General features: G+C 36.9%; 1 protein-coding gene across 1 annotated transcript in view; it reads right to left on the bottom strand.

Moving 5' to 3' along the window:
• The window catches only part of CFAP54 (cilia and flagella associated protein 54), a 112620-nt gene that overhangs the window by 51472 nt on the left and 35577 nt on the right, over positions 1 to 25571 (bottom strand). The window contains exons 22-35 of the mRNA XM_049792263.1: positions 23206 to 23298; positions 20625 to 20810; positions 19458 to 19600; positions 15524 to 15671; positions 14385 to 14540; positions 12614 to 12736; positions 10833 to 10976; positions 9337 to 9433; positions 6441 to 6530; positions 5179 to 5305; positions 4184 to 4295; positions 3075 to 3223; positions 1272 to 1502; positions 712 to 848 (exon numbers count right to left, since the gene is read on the bottom strand). Coding sequence (XP_049648220.1) covers positions 712 to 848; positions 1272 to 1502; positions 3075 to 3223; positions 4184 to 4295; positions 5179 to 5305; positions 6441 to 6530; positions 9337 to 9433; positions 10833 to 10976; positions 12614 to 12736; positions 14385 to 14540; positions 15524 to 15671; positions 19458 to 19600; positions 20625 to 20810; positions 23206 to 23298 — 1936 coding nt within the window. The remainder of the gene's footprint in view (positions 1 to 711; positions 849 to 1271; positions 1503 to 3074; positions 3224 to 4183; positions 4296 to 5178; positions 5306 to 6440; positions 6531 to 9336; positions 9434 to 10832; positions 10977 to 12613; positions 12737 to 14384; positions 14541 to 15523; positions 15672 to 19457; positions 19601 to 20624; positions 20811 to 23205; positions 23299 to 25571) is intronic.

Raw genomic sequence — 25571 nt, 5'->3', positions numbered from 1 at the left:
GGATGTTAATGAAAATAGCTGGGATGATAGAACTGTCAAATGTGGAAGACAGAATTGAAGTAAAAGTGGTAGAAGATAAAAAGTTGACCCTGAGGTAGCCTCTGCTACAGGAAAACACTGGGGAGCAAGCAGTAGAGAAGGAAACCTAAATTATTCAACTTAAAATCTGAAAGATAATTAAAAAAATCAGTCTAATATTTTAAGAAAGACTTACAGAATTACCCAGGAAATTATTGACCTGTTAGGAAATCAAAAGGAAACTACGGACCAATTAACAACCACAGAAACTGATCACAACTATCATTGCATTTAGAATAATCTGGAATATTATCAATTTAATAGGTCTAGGCAGTGTGGCTTCTGCAAAACAAAAGCTAGTATCACTGATTTATTAAAATTTATAAGCTTGTTACTAAAGATAAAGAATAACCACATAATAAAAAGTAACATATTTATCCATACAATAAGCAATGCTCAGAGTTACTATAAATGCCCCATTATTGACTATTACTTCTTTTAGACTAGGTATGCCAAAAAGAGAAAATACGGAGGACACTTTCGAAATCCAGAAACACCTTCTCTTTGAATAGGCTTGAGTGTTTTTCCAAAGGTGATGTGGAGGACTAATGATGGAGGTCAAGGCAGAAATTAAGAGAAAGAAAAAGTTAAGTTGAAACCGATTGTAGCTGTTCACCCCTTAGAAGTTCTTACGAGTTTGTTCTTCAGTCATTCCTGACTTTTTAAGGAGAGGAGGAATTGGTGTTCTCATGTTACTCTCTACAGCTTCTCTCACCACTACAGTGCCAGAATTACTTAATGAGAATAATTCAGGATCCAAAATACTGTAACTGCAGAAAGGGAGAAAAAGAAGAAAGCACAAAAAAAACCCAGCTATAACATTAAAAAGGATTTTGATATACACAAACAAAATTCAGTTTCTCAAAAGTGAGTTTTGATTATTTTCCAGCAGCTTTAGGAATCAGATATAACAAATGATAGCCAAAAGTTATAAGGAATCAAAAAATAGCACAGTATAGTATATTTGAAAATTTTAATCTCACCAGCCAAGCAAGCAACCAAAAACGTGCACATCACCAGCCTATATATGATGTAAAGCAAAACTTGTTACATATTAAATCAATCTGCATTTGGAAGCTGAACTGTTCATATGACAAACTGACTGACGATATTGTAATTCAGATGTTTGCATTAATGGCAATAACATAATAATCTATATTAATAGCAGTCACTAATAACAAAGTAAGGTATACCTGTCCAGATGCTGTGAACCACAAATTCCAACGTTATATTGCTCTTCCAGTTTCTTTTTAAATAAGTTGTAGTGTGCAACTGCCAGACAGATATTCATCTGAGACCTCCAGGGCATCTCTTCAAGACATATTTGATGAAACTTCTTTCGCTTTAAGTAATTACTCACAATTGGATTCAGCAGTACCACTAAGGTGCGATGAGCTACTTTTTGCAACTCTTTCTTGCATTTCCTAAACCAAAATACATGAAGTAGCAAAACATGAAACTGTGTATTCTTTAAGCTCTAGAAAAGAAAATCATGGTAATGACACAAAGAAGTATCCCATTCCATATCCACAGACTTGTATTAACTCAGAAGCATGTGACATATTTCTAGCAAAAGGATTTTTGCTGCCATCAAGAAAAGCAATTGTGTTTTCCCTCTTTCAGTGCACTTCACACACACTAAATCCTAGCTTATATTTTAACAACTTCCATAAGATATTTGTCTTAGTACTTACAAAGAGTTTAGCTCTGTGTTTGAAGTTTTTTGTACCTGAATCATCCAAACAGATTATTATAGCAAATACAATGTGTTTCACACGGTCTGTTCAGGAGTTGGAGGGTCTACTATTATACTATAAATTTGGATCATTCTTTTTATTGCTGTGTTTTGGTAGCTAATCATTCTCAGTGTGAAGAAAACATTTTAGTTCAAAATTGGAGGCCTGGCTTTAATTTCCAGCCATAGATTTTTTGTTTGTTTGTTTCCCTGCCAGATCAAACAATTCTGTATTACCTGGCACACAGAGTGCTGTAGTCAAATCAAATCTCATTTTTTCTTTTTTTAGAAACTGTAAACTGATCCCTTTATCAATCTAAATTATTTTTCTGCCTGTTTTCCACCTTCAAAACGTGGGCAAAACAGTATACCATATACAATGATGAATGTATTATACAGAAATGTTATTATGTAAGATACGAAAGAGTAGCTGAAAAACCAAAAAGCCCAGGATAAGCCAAACATCCTCTCTCCCACTGAAAGCCACGAAAAACACGTTAAGCGAGGCAGGTGTTTTCTGTCGAGGAGGAAAAATGGACGGTTTAGGTAAACATTTAAAAGATAGTGTATGGAAGACTTTTCTGAGGTTCTTTTATTTAAAAGACTTCCCAAATCAGCTATGTCATTGCTTATATTTGGCTATTTCTAGTTTTCTAAGTGACCAAAGCACCAGGTAATCAATAATACAAATTCTTCTAGATCAGAAGGTACCGTTACTAGTGAGTTAACCAAATATATACAATTACCTGCCAAAAGAAGAGATGAATGAATTTTCATTTGTTTCTCTCAGGAAACAGTTTTCCAAAAGCTACAGAACACATAATCCAAAAAGACTAGCAAAACAAAAACCACTCTGAAACTACCTGAACATCAGGAACAAATAAACATCCTTTATTAGATTTCTAACAGGTAAGCTCCCCAACAGAGTTTGAAAAGCATTATAGTATGCAGATTAACATAGCTTTTCCACCATGACGAATCAACATGCTCAGGCTAACACAACTGAAATACAGTCTTTGATTATTAATACAAAGACCTCAAAACCTTCAACAGTTATTCTCTGAAATAGAAATGAGACAGATGTTGTTCTCTTGAGTGGAAGCCAATTTTATACCAAACTAAAACAGAAGAGTAAGTGGACTGTGAACAAATTCGTCCTTTTGATAGAAAAAAGTTTTAAAATATACACTTAATTGTAAACTGAATTTCAGACAAAATATTTTTGTTCTGTATATGAACCTGACTACTTGTGTTCATTTACCTTTGTGCTTCTGGAGATTCCATTATGTTGGGATGTTTCATGAAATACTGTCTAAGAGTCTGTCTTTTTCGAATTGGACTCAAGGCTTCTTTTCTCGGTTTCTTCAAAGTTGATGCCTCTGGTTTCTTTAAAGGTGAGGTCTCCATACCCTTTAAAAAAAATCTTCCATGAAAATCTTAAATATATTTCAAATACTTATTTATACCTACATTATCAATTACTTGAGGTGTACGGCAGTTTGGTTTATGCAGGAACAGATCAGAAAATAAATTCTGGAGCTATTTGTCAAAATAAGACAGCAAAAGAAATATTTAATATTCCAGAAAGCTTTACAATTTTTCTAGAAGGTATATGTCAAATGCCTGACACGAAGAAGCAAGCCGGGCCCCCAAATATTTTCTTTCATATACCAGTGTTGTTCATCTCAAAAATAACAATAGTTCTTTTCCTATTACTATAAATAGTAAAACTTTGCAATGCAAAAACTGAGACAAAAAAACCTTTTCCTAATCTATCTCAGATGCTAGCAGTGTTACAGCATTACTAGAGGGTTATGAGGAAGAAAACTCTTCCTCCAAAACAATACAAAGCCATTAAGATTATTCTCACCTTCCAATGAAAGCAAAAATTTATTTTAAAAGAATTCTGTACAAAAAGCCTTTATTGTGCAATTAGAATATCTGCACAAGGAGTTATTCATGAACAACTACTCATGAAAAAAATGCAAGTACAATGTATTGTACCAGAAGGCCTAAACTGATCTCCTTTTCTTAATGTGATGGTACCCAAGGCATTTTCTATTAACATATTGGGGTTTTTTAAAGGGATCTGACGAAAGGCAAGTTTTCATTGATTTTGGAATGCATTACTGTGACTAATCTCAAATTACTCACAATTGTTGGTCTTTCAGATAAATCCCATGCCAACATTTCTTCCTGGTTTTAGGCGTGCTGCGGTGAGCTGAGGACTAAAGTTTGTATCCCAAATTTTAGAAATTATGCATGTCTCTAGCTGAGGTTTTTATGAGACAGCTTTTAAAAATTTATTTTTGTGCTTATGGTATTGCTGCCCAGTGAAAACATACATGAGTCCTGAAAAATAAAACTCACTTTCTGAAACTCCACAACTCCTGTAGTATTTCTATCCGTGCCTTCTGGCAGAGTGGGAGAAAGTGTTTCTTGTGTTGCAATTCCATTGATACCGAGAAGGTGGTTGTTCCTCCTGACAAACAAAAACGTTAAAATCATCAGCATCATCATCATGTTAAACTCTTTTCATAGTTAAAGGGTTATCTTTGGGAACTGGTAGAGCAGAGCACATGCAACTCCTATTTCATTGGGAGTTTTAAATTCAGCAGGTTTTCTTTCCTTCTTCTTCTTCAGAAAATAGGAGGTGCTCACTTTGGAGGTTTAATATAGAAATCTGAATTTATAGGTAATAACTACCTCAACCTTCCTAACTCCTAGTAAAACAAAACAGTTTGCTTCATTACCCACATTCTACTACAGGATTCTGCAAAGAACTTCATGTCCAAATTTTTTGGTCTTTTGTAACAGCAGTTCCTGTTCCCTATAATGTATCTCCTTTTCATTGATTATTTGCCTTTCAAGTTTTAGAAATACTGGTGTGTGTTTTTAAATTTCTTTGGGATCCTTTTAAGTAAGTGTCTACAATTTGGTTCTGCTTATCTTTTCAGTATAGAACTTTTTTTTTTTTTTAGACACTACAGTAGGCCCTGATCAGTTTGCTTTTGATTTAACCCAACGTACTTCTCTAAGTTATCCCACTGCCTCATAGCAATATGGCAAATGGCCATATTACCAAGTGGTGTCTGTGAAAAGGAAAATCCTAGAAACTGCTGATGGTAGACAGAACTTTTGAACACATACAGCCAAGGGAGAAGTCTCCATGTATAAAGAGGTCACAATACAGTATTTTCTGTAGCTATATAATCCTCTGTGTTCATGAAACTTCTGTAGACTAGGAGCCATAGAAACGGCTCCAGATGGGTCTTCTACCAGGTACAATTTACAGTTTATGCTGTAACTGTGACATTGGTGAACCTAAGTAGTATTTTTTCACCACTACTATAACAGAGATCTACCTCTTCAAGTAAACTTGCACATTGCCTGCCCATTCCAGAACACATTGAAATTTCTCTTCGTTCAGGATTTTGTGCAAAACTTGAACAAAGAACTCAAGAAAACGTGATTTCTTCCTGAATTTCATCACTGCAATAAAGTAACAAATAATTAACACAGTTTTTGTATTTATGCTGTAACAGGTTTCTGAATTCAGCTATAATTACAGCTATGTATGTCTCAAAGCACATATTTATCTCATGTTGCATGCTGATGAAGAAAAGGCATACTGATACTAAAATCAGATAGGTCATGATACGCAACAGCAGTCGCTAAATACTTCTTGTTGTGACCAGGTATCCAGAATTACAAGTTCACTATTTACAATCCTAGAATGACAAACATTCTAGGGACTGAGAAAACAGGCAGGCTTGAAACTATTTTTGTATCATGCAGTACATAATGCAAAAATATTTTATAACAATATTCAACATGCCTAATTGTACACATACCTGAAAACCCTGAAAAAATAATAAACACAGTAACTGCATCCTATTCACTTAGGCTGCTCTTCTCAGTGACAGTCACATTAGTGTACAAGCATCACACAGTTCTCACTGCAGCAGCGGAGCTGCGTTGCCTAGATTTTAGGCAGCTTTTTAATTGTTTGCAAACTGCTTTTACTGTTTGGCTGTCTTCATAATTTTTTACCATCAAGAAATAAATATGTATTTATCCTATCTGAAAGCTATACTAATTTTACAGGCTAGGCTCCATTGATGTTTTGAACATCAGTACAAAAAAATAAGGCAGTGGCAAAGGCTACATACCAGAATCTTAAATCCTCTTTCAAAAATGCAAGTGTACTCAGACTTTTGTGAATTCCTCCTTCAGTAACGTAATTTAATGTGGAAAGGGGGTATCTCAATTTAAAAAGAACATGCCACACAAACAGAATCTTTGAAAATCTGACACAACTTTAAAAAAAATGAGCTCGTTTTTAAGGTTATTAGAAAATAAACATTATTCAAATTATTTAAAATATTAATATTTCATATACTTAACATCAACATCTAAAATAATTTGTTGCAAGTATTTCATACACTTCTAACTGTGACTATAGTAAGAAATTCTTTTAAGCTGTTTTACTTGATTATGTATATTTGAGAACAAAATTAAGAGAAAGTTTCTGAGAGCTTACTCCAAGCAAGAAGTAAATAGCTTTACTGGCAACCTTCTGAAGTAAAGCAGCCTTTACAATTAAAACAAACACCAATTATCCTACCTTCTCGATAAGCATTGCTTGATGTCCAACACGAAATTACAGGGTAGAGGAACAAAGGATCTTCCTGTCCTGTAAGCTCTGATCCACGAACTACATCAATAAGCAAATCAAATCCATTATGATAAGCAGTGATAGTGTACAACAGAAACTCTATCTGGAATCATAATTGAAGACTAGAAAAATCCTTCTTTAGCACAGAGTTTGCTTTTAAATCTCTCACTGTCATCCAGAGAGAAATTCAAAAGCTTGCTCTTTTCTTCTAACGTAAGTAGCTGTGCGACTTAAATAATGAAGAGCTTATGGATGTGACTGATGAACTTCCAGCTACTAGACTAATGAGTAGGATGTCTGGAGTTCATCAGGGGTCTAACAAAGGTCCACACAAATCATCTACGGAGGAGAATGTGCAGTAAGGACATGTACAAAAATGTATTTAAAGCTATATAGCATGAACTGTACTCATGATGCTACTAGTGACTAATGCTTACATACATGCTTGGCATACGGATAGCATAAGTAGGTAAAGGAATTTTTTTTCTTCACCTAAGTATTTATATTTCTATTCTATAAATAATTTATTAAATATAGGTGTAAATAATATATACAATATATAGATATAAATAGTATATCTAACATATAGGAGAACAATAACTTGCATTCAAGCTTCTGAGAGTTAAACACAATTGCATTACCAGCTGATGAGCACCAGAACAATGTTACATTTGCTAGTTGCTATTTTGCCTTAGTAAAGAAACCTGAGCTACAAGTTTTCTGCTGGGCAAGTTCTGTGGTTGAAAAAGATCAATGCAGCTAGTCCCTGAAAAAAACAAGGTTAAAAATGCACTCTGGAACAACGAGTTGTGATAGTGGATCGATAGCTACACCCTCCAGTGGTAGCAGTTAGTTGAAGTCTGTTGAATGCAAATCAGGACCAATTAAATAGGACAGCCAGCAGGACAAGCAGATTATTTTATTTTATTTTTGGGACAAATCACACCCTTTAATAGTACTCTCTCCTATTTGACAGGTTCAAAAATATATTGCTTCAAACGAGCATTTTCACAAAGAAAAACACCTCCCAAAAAGTTTTAAATGGGAAAACATTTGAAATTTCCAAATTTAAATCATACTGTGTATGAAATACTTTGTTTTTCTCATTTTCTTATGAAAGAGGCAGATTCAGCTCTTTTTCATTTTTCTAATAGACCATCATCAATGGATTGCTACGTGTCTATCGACTTTTAAGAATTGCCCATGACAAGATTTTTTTTACAAAATATTTTTAATAGCATGCCCTACGAGTGTGCACATTGTCCTAAACCACTTACACATATTTGTAAGGATAGCTGTAAGCTTTGTTATTTGTTTTGCATGGCCGCAGCAAAAGAATCCTCTTGAATTTGTATCCTGAAACTTATTGATGAATACGCTATTTCAGCAACAGAGCAGACTTCAGCCGTCAAGTATTTGCCAATTACTGAAAATGTGTTCTCTAACTGATCAACCCATTAATTTAACTTCCTATTAAGAATGAAACATCATTTTATTAAGCAATCAATGTAATTTTCAATTAACTTACAGAATTCATTCTGTATCTTATTCTGCAGGAATGCAGGCATCAATGTCAGCAGCAAAAAATGAAGGATCAGTGCACAGATGAATGGAATTTTTGCATCACTCTTTTTATACTATTTATTACAGAAATGCTTTCTCTTCTAAGACAAATGCATATACAGAGATGATGGGCGATAACTGGAACATGAGTCAGCAAAGACCAGTTGCTTACTGGGCTGTATTAGAAACAGCATAGCCAGCAGGTCAAGGGAAGTGACTGTTCCCCACTGCTCAGCACTTGTGAGACCCCATCTAGATAATTGTGTCTGGTTTTGGTCACTGTAGTACCAGACACTGACATACTCGAGTTAATTCCAGTGAAGGGCCACCAAAATGATAAGGAGCTAGAGCGCATGGCAAAGCAAGAAGAGGCTGTGAGAACTGGGTTTATTCAGTCTTAAGAAGAGAAGGCTGAGAGGAGTCTACACGTACCTAACAGGAGGAATACAAAATGTGGAGACAGACTGTCCTCGCTGATAGGACAAGAGGCAATAGATATAAGCTGGAAATCATAAAATTCCAAATAGATACTAAGAAAATCTTTTCAACCATAAGGGTGGGTCAACTATTGGAACAGGTTGCCCATCAAGGTGCTCCAAGGAGTACAAGATGCCATGTGGATATAATGGGAAAAAAATCAATAGTGGCTTTAAGTTCTAATCAAATTTCCTTTATAAGTCCTACTTATTTATTCATCTAAGTTCGGCAGAACTATTAGCCTGAAAATTCTTGTGCTTAATCCAGACTCTAAAATACAAGATATATATAAGTTGATATGTTCATTCCTGAGTTACAAGGTAATTAAATGTTAGCATACATCCAATTCCTTCACAAAAAGGATAATTTCTGTTAGTTTTCTTCAGGAAGCCTTTTCTCCACTAAAATTTCCTGCAGTGGTCATTACTACTAGCACTGGAAGGATAGTAAGGCATGCTGTAAAAGGACAGTGGTCTTTGCCACTGCATTTTCTGATTTAGGAAGATAAAGCAAGCCCAAATAACATGGAACCCAATTTACACAGATTGGGAGAACATATATATTTGCAGAATAGAACAAAAAATACCATTCCTTTCTAAGAAGGAATGTATGTTTTGGTGGAAATTATGAAAAAGATGAATAAATGTCATCATACACATCACTACCAGGTATAAATAAGACCACCGAAATTATGATTTCGGTTGATTTATCATGGAAGATACATGAAATATAAGTACTACTTAGGTAAATAAACCATAGAAAGTTCCATAGAAAAAGGTAAGAAGTGTTTTAATAGTACACCCACCTGGTTTTGTCAGTCTGAGGAGATTTGATTCAAGAGCACTTAGATTTTCTGTTGCTTTTTCCATTGCAGCTAAATGGGATGTCTTTGCAGAAGGGGTCTGAAATATCCAATACGTAGTTATGAAAACTTAGCTTTTACCTAACTAAAACCAGCAGATCAATAGAGGAGTGAGTTCAGGTTAGATCCCAAGTCTTCTAATTCCGTATCTGATAATTTCATCAGTATCGTCTTATTTTTCTATTCAAGTGAAATGAAATTGATGTTCATAAATTTTTTAGTATGGCTTCAAAAACCTGGCCATGATTCATTCTTGAAAGATCTGCAAGGGAGTGAGTGGAGTTGCTCTGCCACCAAATAAATTTTTAGGGAAGTCCCACATGCTACTACTAACAACAACATATTTGAACAGATTGTTCGACAAAATATGTTGTTTTCCAGAAAAAAGAAATCTTTCGTAGATTATTTACTGCCTACTGAAATAAAAATCTTTCTCTGGAAATAAAGTTCTTTTTTTTTTTTTTTTTTTCACTTCAGTGAAAGTGTAATTTTCAGTTAGCCCTACTCAGCTCAAGATATTATATTGTTCCTATGATCTTAGATTCCTTTCTCTTTTTTGGTATGAACCTGGGAGCAGCTAACACAAACTCAGCAATAAACAACAGAGAAAATTTTGTCCTGGATCCTATTACTGTCCTATAAATTTTCTTACAGAAATCCTTCCCTGTAAGCTGACTGACTTTTTGACCCTCTCTTTAATATATCTCTGTTCCATGCTCACATTGCTTCCTTTCTTCCTCTCTCATTATTCCTACTTTCTTTCCTCTTTTTCAAATCTCCTCTCCAGTAAAATCTCTTCTAAAATGATTTAAAGACAAAACAGACAGAAAAGTACGGAAAATCAACACTTTACTCCAATTCTGAATTGCAAGAAATCTTCACAACCTGCTACATCTCTTTGTAATTTAAGTATTAAGGTCTTTGTGGCTGAAAGTTCTTCCTCTGTCGAGAAATATTTTTCAGTCTAGACAATTCCTAAGTTACTCTCTTATTATGACTCTGTTTCAAGCAGCTGCAACATGAAAGGAGAGGCTAAAAGTCTACATAGTATAGGATATTTTTTGCTCCTCTTTACTCATACAATTCTTTAATTATTTTTTCCGTCCAATAAAGCATTCCTGGAAACTGTATGTGAAGAGCAGTTAGTGATGCTTGTATAAATATCTGCAGGATCCTCATGGCTCTGAACTGTAGTATTACTAACCCCTCTCCAGTTCAACAAGATGAGACCCTGTACCCACTGCAATCTGCAACTGGTCTTAACTAAGATGGCTACAATTAAACAGAAGCCTCTCAGCTGTACTTTGGGGACTCTTATTCTACAAGGAAACTGTTATTCCATAGAATCACTTCTAAAACATGAAGTTTATAAATGTAGTCTTCAAAATAATAGAATACAGTATTTAGAGAAAAGAAAAAGTAAAAATCAGAGCAATTACTTTAACGTCTTTGTTAGTGTCTGTTTCTTCAGTTTCTAGAGCTCCTGACAGGCAGGGTGAGGTTGTTGGTGAGGAATCCAACAATTTTTTCCCGTAGTTAACAATAATTACTGCTAGTTCATATTCTTTCCAGGAACGTAGTACCTATTAGAGAATCACCTGTTATATAGTTTTGGTTTGCATAACACATAATGTTTCATTATATTCTACTTATAATTGTCAAAATGCATTAATATTAGAAATGGAAATTAATTAGCCAATACTTATGTTTCCTTTTATATAAAAAACAAGACTATAGACCTGTAAAATAATTGGAATTGCAGATATGTTATCTATGTGTTCTACTTCTGCTTAACCTATCCCTCAGAGAATAGAAAGATTTAACCAGAAGCATCTATCGCTGTGATTGACATTCTCCCTGTTCTCAGGCAGTACTGCTATCAAAGAATATAAAGGGTAACTATAAATGATCCTCACTTACCTCTCTGGTATCAAGTGCACATTTGAAAATCCCAACTGTATTAGTGAAAGGACTGGTGAAATTTATTTTTTAAATTATGGAATTTATAAATGAACAGTGTAGGGAATGTTTTTAGATGGCTTTATCTTCTCTAGACAGAGCTCTAAAGGCCAAAGTGCTTCTGCTATATGCAAGGTAACTTCACGTTAGGATGTTTGTCTTTGGGATACAACATAAGTGTATAGATCACTTTAGGATAAATGCAGTACATGGCCTGACTAACTCAGCAGAAAACCATATACCATGGATTAATCAGAAGCACTTGCATTTCACTCATTCTGTTTGATATTCCGTATGCTATTCTATTGAAATGCTAGCTCTAAGGGAAAAATAAAAAAAAATTTAGAAAAACCTGAGCAGTAAGAGCAGTCATTTAGCTGGGGAATCCAACAACAAACACGCACTATGTCAAGGTTTCGAGGTTCCTAATAGGCTTTATTGGCCTTGATAGCCTCCACCTTGGCCCTCCCGCCATGGGCCCAGGAGCCCCCCCTCAGCTCACCGTCCCCGCCAGCTCCTACGTGGGGGGAACGCCGGTCTCCCAGCATGCTCCAAGCCGTCCCTGGGCCAACACACGGTGTCAGCCACAGCTCAGCCTTAGCCGAGGTGCACCCGAAGCCAGAGGAAAGCTGACTTTTTTCAGCACCATACATTTCTCGTGGCAGGTATTTTAACTTTCTATACTTGAGGAAAAAAAATCCTACTGGTACCACTTGTCTCCTTATCTCACTAAATAGATTGAGTTTCTGAATCATAAATGTGATCTACAGATTGTGTTATGGTTAAAAGTCAAGGTGTCTGTATCCTGCCAGCATGTGGCACTAAATGGTATAAAGTCACTTGTATCTACTTGGGAAATAGGCCAGATAGGCTAATCTGATTAAAACTACAAGTATGGCCTAATTGCAGTAATTAAACTTTTAAATTTATATATTACATATAGGCCTTACTGAAAATAGTACTACCTTAAATGTAAAAATACACACAAAGATATAAAATACAGATTTCATGTCATAGACTAATAGTTACAGTCTATTTTCTGAACAAACGAAAATTCTCAATTACAAAGTCAAAATGTCATTATTATATAAAATGCACTGGTACAAAGACACTAATAAATATTTCTATACCTTTACTATTTAAGAGTGCCAGTTCTCTAAGATACTACTCTGACAGCCAGCTTACTAAACCTTTTTTTTTTCTCCAAATGGCAAGAGCTGTATCTTAAACTAAGCTGTAAACACAATAATACACACCATACCTTTGCTGTATAAAATGAAGCACAAGCTATCATATGCTGAATACTCTCATAACATCCTGCCTGCCTCCTCTGCAAAGCAGCACTTGGAATTTCTTGAAGAACAGCCAAGCACTTAATGAGGATCTGTAAATACAAGGGTTAAACCAAAGTCTGGAGTCCGCAACACACTTACAAGCTTGTACCTCTGCACAGCCTATTGTATCTGATGGCGAACTTTAAAAATACTTTGAAATCTAATGAATAAGAGGAAATGCGAGCTCTACAAAAGCCAATAATAAAATTTCCACTTAATTTAATGGTGTCAAGATTTAAACCACAGCCTTTTGGAATAAATGACATGTTCGCACAAAATCACAGATATTAAATTACAGATACATGATGGATATTTTTGCTGATTTAATTAACATGAAATCAAAGAATGCTTAATTCAGTGAGATGACATACTCCTAGTAGAGGACTGGTAAAAAAATATATTGAGCTGGTCAGAGTTTTAAATGAAAGAAAAATGTTTCCAGTATGCTCTAAAAATAAAAAGACTTCTTTCCCCCATTTTTGTCTATCCGATATGAAAAGAACGTGCAACTAAATTATTTTCCCCTTTAATTAGGAAATCTGAAACAGGAGCTGTTTCCAGTGGCTAGCTGTGCCATGCCCTTAGTAGGTCATCACAGCCAATGACTTCTTAAGCAAGATGCTATCCCTGTATGTAAATAGATTTATTTTTTTTTTCCTAAACACTCCTAAAAACTTTTCTCAGAGCCCTGAGCACCCCGATAGTCATTCCCTGAGCAGCCTCACTTGGGGCCTTCTTTCACATCTTCTGCCCAGGGGCCCAGCAGTCCCAATTAAGCTCAGACACAAGCCTTCAGTCTCTGCTTGAGCTCTGGTATTGGTGTGCTGGTCTTCAGTTGTCTCCTGGATGAACCTTGCACTTGTGTTGGAGCCTTGTCTCCAGTCTCTGGCTCCAACTCCTGCAGCTCCTGACTTTTCTCCTGCGTGGACTCTGGGCCAGCCCAATAACTTCACCTTCTCTGGACTCTCGGTGGATCCTCTTACCAACACCCCGCTCTGTCTGCCACGCTCAGATGCTGCTAGTCTGTTCCTTGCCTGCACTGCAGTCACCTCATCCTTCCCCACAGAGCAAACATGCTCATACTGCTGCTCCCTGACAAAAATACCCAATTATGGGAAAAAAGTCGCATGTTCCCACTGTATCCTTGCTGAATCAAAAAAAACACATCTGCTGCCTCAGAAATGGCAGGAAAGGATTCAGGTACTCTGTTCTCAAAGAGAAGGTGCTTGCTTCTGGAAAGGAGCACATGCCTGGAAACTAAAGACTGCATTATCAAAACACTGAATAGCCTTCTTTTTTTAGGAAGACAAAAACCCTGTATATTAAGAAAACATTCCAAAAAAAGCCATAGGCAAATACTGTTTTTCTTTCCTCAAAATTGCCATCTGCAAATAGCATTCAAGTAGAAGTTACATCATAGATTCTCCTATAGTTTAAAAATACCAACAAATCATCCTGAAGAAACAATCAATATTCTGCAGTTACTTTAGCATATCTGAGAGTAGAATCTGTGCAGTTTACACTGAACATATACACATTAGGAACACACAAAACCGTAAAAGGCTTTTCTTTCAGCAGCTACTAAGAACTTAAAACCTAGATATTTAGCTCTCCCACTGTACACTCCACTAAGTTTAATTTGAATCACTACAACTGCAGGACTTGGATGTCAGCTGCTTTGTCTTAAAATGCTCTCACCTGAACTACTGGCACTGAAGAAATCTTGTGATAAATAATTGGGGCAAGGAGACCATAACATTGTACAACAGACTGCAGGGTGTAACTTGAATCATTCAACCAGTTGCTAAGTTCAATTGCCACAGTCATTCTTTCGCATTCTGCTAATCTAGCAACCTGTAAAAGAAAACCACATTTTGATTCAAATACGAATTCTGTTGTTTTAAATCATTTGAGAGTGAAAGAAGGCAGATGTTATGGCAGTTTAAAAAGCAGTATAAGCAGCAAGTAAGATAAAAGCCCAAAAATTAATTTACATTGACACCTGTTAGAAGTATATAAACAAATACAACATCATTTATTATTCTAAAGGAAATGATTGTTCTTGACCTAATTGTGCCCTCTGAATTTACCCATATGATTTACAAAGCCTGGTTAACAACCTCAACCTGTGGGGAATGGAAATTTCACATGCTGACCTCTCAGAGTAGGTAAGGGGAGGATAACAATTCCTTCCTTTCCCTTCCAGTTATCTGCTGCAGTCCTTGCATGTGTGAGCAGATCCAGTAAAGTCAGAGTAATCGACTGCTCACATTTTTATGAGACAACTACTTCAGCAAAGAAAGACTAGAATAGGAATGTAATAATACAAGAGGCAAAGCTTGACTTTCCAAATAAAAGAGAAAGTTTTTTGTGTCATTAACATGCCCTTATACTATAAGAAAGTCTGAAATAAAAGAAACTTAGTATATTAAAACCATGAAACCCCATTAGAAGTTCAGTATTAATGGAAATACATGTATTAAATATCAGAAATGTTTAGAATTAAAACTCCAAGATGCATCTTAGTAGGACAAAAATAACAATGATTATACTTCTTTCTTAAATTTTAGTCTACCACCACTAAAGTCAAAGAAAATCCTTCCTCAGCTGGAATTACTGGGCTTTGGATTAGGCAATAATTGACTCAGAAACCATCTTTCTACAGGATACAAAATAACCAATAGCTACTAAAATACTTCAGAAAGAGAGACCAGATAACTCACAGAAAATGAAGTATTCTGTAAATAGGATTAGTACATTGCAACATCTATCTTGCAATGCTGAAATAAAGCTGATCAAAAAGTAAAGTCAAATCCAGTATATTAAGCCACACATACTTGTTCCTTATAAAGTATCTCATTGGAACAGATGGAATCACAGAAGAGTGCTCCTTCCATGACATTAATGTCACAGACAGCAAATATATTCCTCAGAAAAAGGTGCAAGGTAATAGGAGAAGCCTGAGATACAGCTTCAAAATGTAACCTACAAAATAAAAAAGCAAAAGAACAGTAAAAGCATGTTAACGATGAATCAGATATTGCATGCCTGAAACTGCGTTATATTAAAGTGCAGTCTTTAATTTTAAAATTATGGACAAAAAGGATTACTGTAGCTACTTCTGGAAATAAGATTTATACATAAAACTGAAAAAATTGCTTAAAATTCCTAACATAAAAAAATACATAAAAGGGATAAGACTCCTTTTTCAAATTGTTGGCCACCTTCTACTACCCTAAGACAGCTTTTCCTTAGTTGTTTCATCTAATCCAGTGAAACTTACTTTGAAAACTTGAGATGCTACAACTTATTTATTAACTGTCTCCTTTTACACATTATTTTACTGTATTCTGACAATGATGCATGCAGTTGTGAAGTCCATTACCAAGTATTGGTAACAGACTCCTTTTCATCTCTGATGTCTTGTATTACAAGCCTCAAAAGAATCTCTTTTCTTCTGCCTGCCTTTTTGTTGTTCGTTTTTTCTCTTCCCTGGGGGTAGAGGGGCATTTTGTCCTTGTTTTTTTGTTGTTTGGGGGTTTTTTTATGTTTTTGTTACAGGAAAAAACCTATGACGTTGAAGTATAAGAAATAAATTCCTCCTTCTCCTCCATTGTATTTCTTAAAAGAGATTGAAACTCAAGAAGGAAGATCAAATAGACACATTCACATACTTGACATTACCAAGGTATCAACAGGGCTTCCGTCTGGAAACAAAAGGTTTCCTTTCCTTCCAGCTCCCTCTACTGTCTCTAAGTCCTATGTCCTTTCAGGCTAGTCCATCTAATTTCTTAGCTACCAATTGGTAGAATTGGAACTGCCTTATTTCAGCTCTGATACTGCAGCTTTGAGAATCTTCCATATTAATTGTAAAAAAAAAAAAAAAAAAAAATTAGGCTTGGACATAGCTGTTAGAAAAGCAAAATCCCTGAAACTGCTTTGCACAGCTACTTAAAATTTTCTGTCTTCATTTGATTTATCTGCAAGTGGCTTCATTCAAATGTTATCTCTGGAGCTGTGTGTGTTTAAAAAGAAAAAAAAAAAGAACCGATTAGGAAAAAAGATTAATGAAAAACAAGTGCAAAAATAAAAGCACAATGACCAGACTTGCATTCCTGCTTTGTTGCCTAGGCCAGGGACGGATTTAAAACATCCACATAGTCATGAAATAGGATGTGTAGTTGATTATCTGCCTGCATCGATGCAGTCCGCAGGCTGCCGGTAAATCCCAAATGCTCTTATGGCGTGTAACATCCAAGACCCTCGGTCAATCTCGATGCCTAGTATCAGACACGGGGTGGCACTTGAAGGACAGACAGGATACACACCAGTGGTCTGGCTGAGCCCCCAATAACAAGAAGTACGTTTAGACACGTTACTTTCTCCTGTAACAGGATTCAAAGCACGCACAAGCCTATACTACCTGCTTGCATCCAAACAGCATTACCATGAGAAAACCCTGGGCTCCGATGCAAGTATATTAAAAAAATGTAGAGAACACACTAGCTACATTACATGTCTCAGGATAGCTGATTACTGGTTATTCTGTCTGTAAAGAGGAAATGGAAGTATTCCAACAAAACTTTTACGAATTCCCCCTGTATCTACTTCTTGAAACAAAGATCTTCATTTCTTTATTTCTTCTTTAATTCTTGACACATTCAAGAACTATTAACGCACATGCAATAAGGTTGCTTCTTGTCATTATGGTTTCAAAACTAAGCCAGTCTGTCAAATTGAAATGGAGATGCTGCAAAATTTTTTTATACCTCTTCCACAAGTTTGCCAGAACTTTCCTAATGAAGAATTAGTCTAAAAAGAGTTCCACACAAGTGAAGATGTTGATTTGTGTTCAGTTATACTGGATGATAATTCATTATCAAATTATAAGCAGTTGACTAACATTTAAAGCTATTTTTTTTAATTATAGTATTTCATGTCTGTTATTTCATACAGGTCTCTTTCTTTTAACTGGGAATTAAGTTTTGATTTATTTTTGCATTTGGATCTACTGAATGTCAGTGAATGTAATCGCAAAATTTCTAGCTGGGCTTTGTCATCATGAAAAACCCATACTATTATGGTTGAACATTTGAAATCTTTTTATAAATTAATTAATTTTAAAAATATATCTTCTAAAGCACTTTAGTATACACAAAGATTATTGGCAGATTTATATAGCCATCCCAAAACAAAATTAGCAAGCTGTATTGGTTTTGTCTGGCAAGGTTTTGGGGGGGGGGGGGGACGGGACGGGACACACAGTTACAGGGGTGGCTTCTGTAAGAAGCTGCTGGAAGCTTCCCCTGTGTTCGAGAGAGAGCGAGCCCATACCAGCCGGCTCGGAGACGGACCCACCACCGGCCAAGGCCGAGCCCATCAGCGATAGTGGTAGCGCCTCTGTGATAACATTTTTAAGAAGGAAAAAAAAAAGTTGGGACTGGGAGAAACAGCCGCCGGGGAGAGGAGTGAGAACATGTAAGAGAAACAAGTTTGCGGACACCAAGGTCAGTGAAGAAGGACGGGGAGGAGATGCTCCAGGCGCCGGAGCAGAGATTCCCCTGCAGCCCATGGGGAAGACCCTGGTGAGGCAGGCTGTCCCCCTGCAGTCCAGGGAGGTCCACGGGGGAGCAGATCTCCACCTGCAGCCCGTGAAGGACCCCACGTCGGAGCAGGTGGGTTCCCGCAGGAGGTTGTGACCCCGTAGGAAGCCTGCGCTGGAGCAGGTTCCTAGCAGGACCTGCAGATCTGTGGAGAGAGGAGCCCACGGAGCAGGTTTTCTGGCAGGACTTGTGACCCCGTGGGGGACCCACGCTGGAGCAGTGTGCCCCTGAAGGACTGCACACCGTGGAACGGACCCATGCTGGAGCAGTTTGTAAAGAACTGCAGCTCGTGGGAACGGCCCACGTTGGAGGAGTTCGTGGAGGACTGTCTTCCATGGGTGGGACCCCACGCTGGAGCAGGGGAAGAGTGTGATGAGCCCTCGCCCTGAGGAGGTGAAGTGGCAGAAAATAACATGTGATGACCATAAACCCCATCCCTGTCCCCCTGTGCCGCTGGGGGGGCTTGGTGGTGAAATCCAGGAGTGAAGTTGTGCCCGGGAAGGAGGGAGGGGTGGTGGGAAGGTGTTCTGAGATTTTGTTTTATTTCTCATTACCTTGCTCTGGTTGATTTGTAATAAATTGAGTTAATTTTCCCAAATTGAGTCTGTTTTGCCCGTGACGGTAATTAGTGAATGATCTCTCCTGTCCTTATCTCGACCCGCAAGCTTTTTGTTATATTTTTCTCTCCCCTGTCCAGCTGAGGATGGGGGAGTGATAGAATGGTTTTGGTGGGCACCTGGTGTTCAGCCAGGGTCAACCCATCACACAAGCATTTACCCATTTTGGGTGGTGTTCTTGACAAAAGTTTCACAATTTCTGAACTCTACTGCTATCTTAATTGGAAAGTCAAGAATCCAGGGCATATTACTTATTTTGCAAATGAAAATGCATCACACAATTAATAGCCACTTTATAAATGTTTCCCAATTATCTGAAGAAAACAATCATAAAGAATTAGGTGTGTAAATGCTAGCAGTGCCGTAAATTAAGAAAAAAATTCCTCTGCTAATTATAAACAACTATATTTTTATAACATATTTCACACCTTTTTTTTCCAGAATGTTTTTCATATCACAAGTCTGAATAAAATTTCACAATCTGGTACTCTTTAAAATAAAATGTGCACATCTATAATTAACTAGTATTTTAATTTTGTTTTACCAGTTACCTGTTTTCAGATATAGTCAAATTACTACTTGCAGAAATAACAGCTGCATTGGCAGGCAGTGGAGAAGAATTTGAAACAAAATAATCCCACAGTGGTGAAAATGCTTCTCTGGCTAATGTATAGTTGCCAGTCTGATAGGCTACCTACAAAAAAAAAAAAAAAAAAAAAAAAAAAAAAAAAACAAAAGCAAAAGAAAAAAATTTAGCAAGTCTCCATGTTCAAATAACCAAGCCAAATATGATTATAGTATAAAGAAAGGTTTTAAACCTCTCCACAACATGTAAATTTACAATTTCTGTAAGTATATTCTCACATATTGAATAAAACACCTGTAGTAGCAATCTGATCCTACTAATATTAGTTTGCCTTCAGAATTAGTGCCAGAGAAGGCACAGGAGTTTTTGACTGTTAACCAAGGGTCTAACAACCCTCTGTGGAATGCTTTACAGGTATTGTGCTGCAGTTTTTGAAGGCATATTATTTCATCTATGTTTATTTTCCTTTTGTTAATACTGCAGAATGCCCTGCTGCTCTGGATAATGGGATGTAAACGGAGCCGCACAAGTAGGCATAAATTCATGTGGATACCTCTTACTCTGGAAGTTTTTAGGAACTCTTCTAACTGTTCCCCATGACCTGATCTACAGGGCTAGACAATTCACTACCTGCCACAATCTGCTTTAAATTTTCTTTATTAAGAATACAGAAAATTATGATAAAGGTCTGACAGAGCCTCTGTGGTCTTCCACAAGCCACTAGAAAAATAATTTCAATATGAAAATGGTTGGATCTGATACCTGGTAAGTTCAATCACATTTTTCATCCCATACTATAATGACTAAGAAGATGATTTCTAACACTTGGTGTCAACCACAAAAATGAAAAAAAAAATTATAAAAAAGAAGTTAAATGCAGAGTGAAAAACAGGAGCAGGAATAAGAAAACTAGCTGATAGACATCTTTCCCCTTAAACTGGAATTTCCAATAATTTTGAATTAAAAATTGAGTTACTCAAATATACCTTTTGTTATGTTAAAATTGTGATTTGTGCTTATCAAGCTTTTGACAAGAAATTCCTGAATTTTTACCAGATGCTTTAGAGCTACCAGTGAAAACAAGTAATTACAACCAAACTAAAGTATGTATGTGTTTATTATCAAACCCTACCTGAGTTAGATAGGCTCGAACAGTAGTAGCAGAAAGAGGTAGATAAGCAAGGATTGGCTTAGTCGTTTCCCCAATGCCATCACCAATAAGTTTTCCATCAGATGAATATGCTGCGACTGCAAATATGTATTTCTCATTGGGATCTAAGCCTTGTATTTCCAAGAGGCTTTTCCCATCAGCTGGTATCTATCAATAAAAATACTTACTAGTTACACCCACTGTACATACCAAAAGCAAATCTCAAATTCTAAAACCTTATTGGTAAATAAATTATTTAATGGTCTTGGATACAATCAAAGTACAACCTAGATTAACAGACATGTCACGTTTCCAGTAATATTAGGTTCTTGAAGACAATGAGAAAACAATGAAATGACAGGGGAAAAAAGTGTCAGTTTTCTCTGAAATGCAGTTGAGTATACAGAGCACACAACCAAAGAGAACAGCCAAGTACCAGGACCTGGAGTTTCTTTAAGACGTTTTTGTCCATTTGCACATTCACACCATGAGTGGGCATGCTTGCAGTCATTGAGCTGGAAACATTCTAGCCCTGAGCTGTGCTTCCAGAGAAAGAGCACACAGCCCTTCTCTGTGGATATGGGCAGAGGATGCCTCAGGTCCTCTCAGCACCATTAACAGGACTTTGGAGTTTGTGAAACAAACAAGATTTTCAAGATCTTCTCTTCGCTTTTCCTTCAAGTAATTGCCCACCTGCACTTTAACGTCACAGCTCACTCCTAACAGGCTTTTTTCCACCTTCCCCTCCATAACCAGGACAACTTACACAAAGGGAAGTTTTAGGGTCTTAAACAAGCGACACAGTGACTGAGGCACAACATGTGAAATGAGATCATCATAATGTAGCATCACTGCAGTGCTCTTATTCAAATACTGTCTGGCCTTCATAAGGAGACCTCTGAAGAACAGAAGTCCCTTCAAATGCTGGGTCTGCATCCTGAAGCAGCAGACCAGAAATTACTGCAAGACAGTCTGTAGTATCCCTTTAGAGCAAGCTTTTCTCATGCTGGTAAGTTGATAGATCATTCCACCGCCAAGAATTCCCAACCTTTTCCATGGAGCAGGCAGATAGCGACTTTGCCTGCAGATCAGCATTTTGCAAAAGCATATCCTAAAGCAACCAGAAGTTCCATTGCTGAGGCATATGGTTAACTGCAGGTCTGCGCATCTCCAGTGCCTGCCAGAGCTAAGACAGTCAGTGGCTTGGATGGATTGCAGCAAGTCCACAGAAAGAACATCTAGCAGTGGGGTGAAAGTCTCCAATGAAACACCTAATTGGCCTGGAGCAGGATAGTATATTGAAACCAGCTCTCTGGACATCACAGGAAGCTTGATTCTCTGGATTTGATAATATGAATATTAAGAATATCATCAAAGCCTTTCCTGCCAGTAGCTACACACACCTGATCTTTGTATACACCTTCCTTTTTGGGAAGGAGATAGGGGAACAGGCGCAAAAGGAAAGATTTCCTTTCTATCACCAAAGACAAGACTATCGGTGTTAGTATAGAGCTTGCTCACAAAACCAGGAAAGCTTGAAACACTGGGGTAAAGAGGTTGAGATCATTCTCCTGTCACAATGCAAAACAGAGACCTGCCCTGCAGAGAGCAGAACTCTTCATGAAGATTTCCAGATATAAAAATGATCACTCAGGTCTGAGACTACAGTAACATTTGCTGAAAAGGATGTGCTGAAGCTTTTTTGCCCCTTTCTTTAAACCCCAAAATGCAGAGTATTTCGATGGATCACAGTCATCCTTCAGATGGACAATGCAATAGCATGCATAAGTAAGTGAAAAACAGAACTCACTCAGTCTGTGCAGGACCATCAGAGTGTAATCCAAAGGGAAAAAAAACTGCACTAACACAAAACCAAAAACACCCAAACAAATTCAGAAAATAAAACGTCAAATTGTAATGAAGAACTAATGTAAAAGAGTACCAACACAGCCACATGATCAGTCATAAGTAGTCAAAGATGTGTGGGATGATTTGTCATGCCACATGTTCACAGCATGAAAGGGAATGAGTGTGAACCTAGAAGTCAGTCGTGCCTGAACATGAAGGTTATTGAAGGAGTTATATTATCATGTTGCCAGAATTAAGTAAGGTAAGGTCTTGTTAAGAAGAAATAGATGATAGAAGTTACACAATTAAGAAAAATATTAAATTTTATATCTTTTTAGAATTTCTTTTTTTTTAATCCCTGGAAGGAGTAGTGACTGGGGCATACTATAAATACATCATATACTTTCTTTTCCTTTTGTATTTCTTAGATATCGCTCAAAAAACAGAGTTATAGCAGAAGGGACAGAAATTAGTCTAACATGAAGCTTTTGAGTCATTTAATTCATTATTCAAAAAAGGTTCCTAGAATGTTTTTTGGGTTTTGGTATGCCTTCAGCCTAGCAAAATTTCAATTCCTTAAAATAAAGATCAAAAAGGTTGTCAAAGGCTTGGCCAGTTACCTGGTCAAAAAAAGACATCCGATGTATACATTTAGAAAGTTGGGGTTTTTTGAAGGAAGAGAAAATGACCTAAAGGAGTTCTACTTCTGTCTTACCTCTTCTCCTGCATTTGGAAGTTTATTGTTATTTAACCTTACTTTCATATTACTTCCTCCTGCTACAGAGCCCAAAATACTGTACCACGAAACCTTTGAAGAAAACAAGAACAAAATTAATTGATAATAATAGCATTTCCAACTTTTGCCTAATGTAGAATGTACTAATTTTGTGAAAACAGTCTCTGAAAAAAAAACAAACCCCTAGTTATAAAAACGTATAGTCTACCTGCACTAGAAACATTAATTGATTTAGCTGGAGACCTTGGTATACTGCAGTGGCAATAAAAGCAGATGACTCTCCATGATCCTATCTCCTACCTTGAGCTACCCTATACCTCAAACCTATCCCAAAGCATAAACTCCTCTATATGTCATCCTGTAGATTTACAGTCATCTAGATCCATTATTTGATCCTTGCAATGGCATTCTTCTGAACTTGACATCAGGTTGTGATTCAGCAAACTACTTGAGGACAGATCCTTAAAAGCAGGCAACAGAAATGCAGATATGAAGCAATGCAGTAATATTTCCTAAACAAGCCATGTTCTTAGTTCCTGTTGAAATTAATGGGTGTTTAATGCCATCAAACTGCTGATAATCTCATTGGGCATATCGTCTAGAGTTTCCAGTATCTTTAACCAAGGAAGAATGTGAGCATGCATTCCTGGATCACTGCTCAGTCGTGTCCAGTGAGATCTAACATGGAAACTAATTTTGATTTCATCTCTGCAGAACCGGGCAGACGGATTTCAGCAAGTTATGCATCTGATGAAGTTCTCTTGCATTAAACTTTCTACAAAAAAACTGTACTAAGTCTATTTACCTTCAGTAGACATTTAAACAGACCTGAGGTTTGACAGATGAGGTCATTTTTCAATATAAAAAATTCCGTACAGCTAAAACATTCATTTTTCTTGTAATACAGGTGATTTATCTTGCAATGAATCCCGGCTTTTTCAGAAGGAGATATTTAAATAGAGGAGATTGTTTTCAGCAAATGAGCAACTTTAAGATCAGGAAATTTCAGAGATACTTTGATTTCTAGTACAAGAACTATATATGTCTAATTAAATCCTAAGTATCCATTTCCAGTTAAAAAGTTCTTCATAAAACAATACCTTTCACATCCGCTCAACAGCTATGTGTGCCTTTAGAAAAAAATTCTTCTAGACTAGCTGTGCTCAAACTGTAAGACTAATAATCACGCTGTGCCATCTAGTGGCCCAACATGTTATAGTCATTCTCCTGTATCGACCAAAATGAAGTATTAACACGCCCCAAAACAGGTAACTATCAGACTTTAAAGAATTATTTTTTTTTAATTTTATGTTTATTAGGGATAAAAAGGAAGAACTTTTCCCCAATTAATTACTTTGAAATTCACCAATCAAACTGCAATAGAACTGCATGTTATAAAATAACCGTTCACAGAAATATTCTTATCACTATTAATAAGATTTGAGTTTCTACTGGTTTTATACACATTGTTATTTTGAAAAAGCTTGCAAAATCACCATGAAAGTTTCTTTCAAGAAAACTGCAGCTAGTGAATTTTTCATACTTCAGCTTGTTTGAACCCTTTCTCAACATATGAAGGACAATAAGGTGATTTGTAACAGTCAGCATGGATTTACCAAGGGCAAATCATCGCTGACCACCATGATTAGCCTCTATGACAAAATTACTTGATTTGCAGAGGGGAGAGGAGTAGATGCCATTTACCTTGACCTTAGCAAGGCACTTTTTTCAACACTCCCTCCCAGTATTCTTATAGGCAAGTTAGGATGATACAGTATGGGGGGGTGAACAGATAAATGGGTAAAACAACGTTGGGAAGGTCAGACTCAGAGAGTAGTTGTTAATGGTTCGTACTCTACCTGGAGGGTAGTAACAAGCAGAGCACTGCAGGGCACTATCCTGGGACCTATCCTGTTTAATATCTTTAGCAATGACCTGAGGAAAAAAGTGAGCACACACTCACCAAGTTTGCAGATAATGCCAAATTGAGGGAAAACAGTTAATATCATTGAAGGCAGGATTGCTATTCAGAGGGACTTGGAGAGCCCAGAGGAATGGGCCCACAGGAACCTCATGAAATTTAACAAGGACAAATGCAAAGTCTTGCACCTGGGAAGGAAGAATCCCTTGCAAGGATATAGGCTGGGGACTGATGGGCCAGAGATCAGCACTAAAAGGATCTGGGGGTCATGTTAGACAGCAAGCTGAACATGAGCCAGCAGTGTGCCATGGCAGCAAAGCAGCCTAAAAGCATCTTGAACTGTATTAACAGAGGTACAGTTAGGAGACTGAGAAATGTGATTATCCCCCTCTGCTCAGCACTCATTAGACTACATACCACAGCC

This window comes from Accipiter gentilis, chromosome 34, assembly GCF_929443795.1.
Source record: "Accipiter gentilis chromosome 34, bAccGen1.1, whole genome shotgun sequence".
Classification (NCBI taxonomy): Eukaryota; Metazoa; Chordata; class Aves; order Accipitriformes; family Accipitridae; genus Astur; species Astur gentilis.
This window is presented reverse-complemented; position numbering and strand designations above follow the sequence as displayed.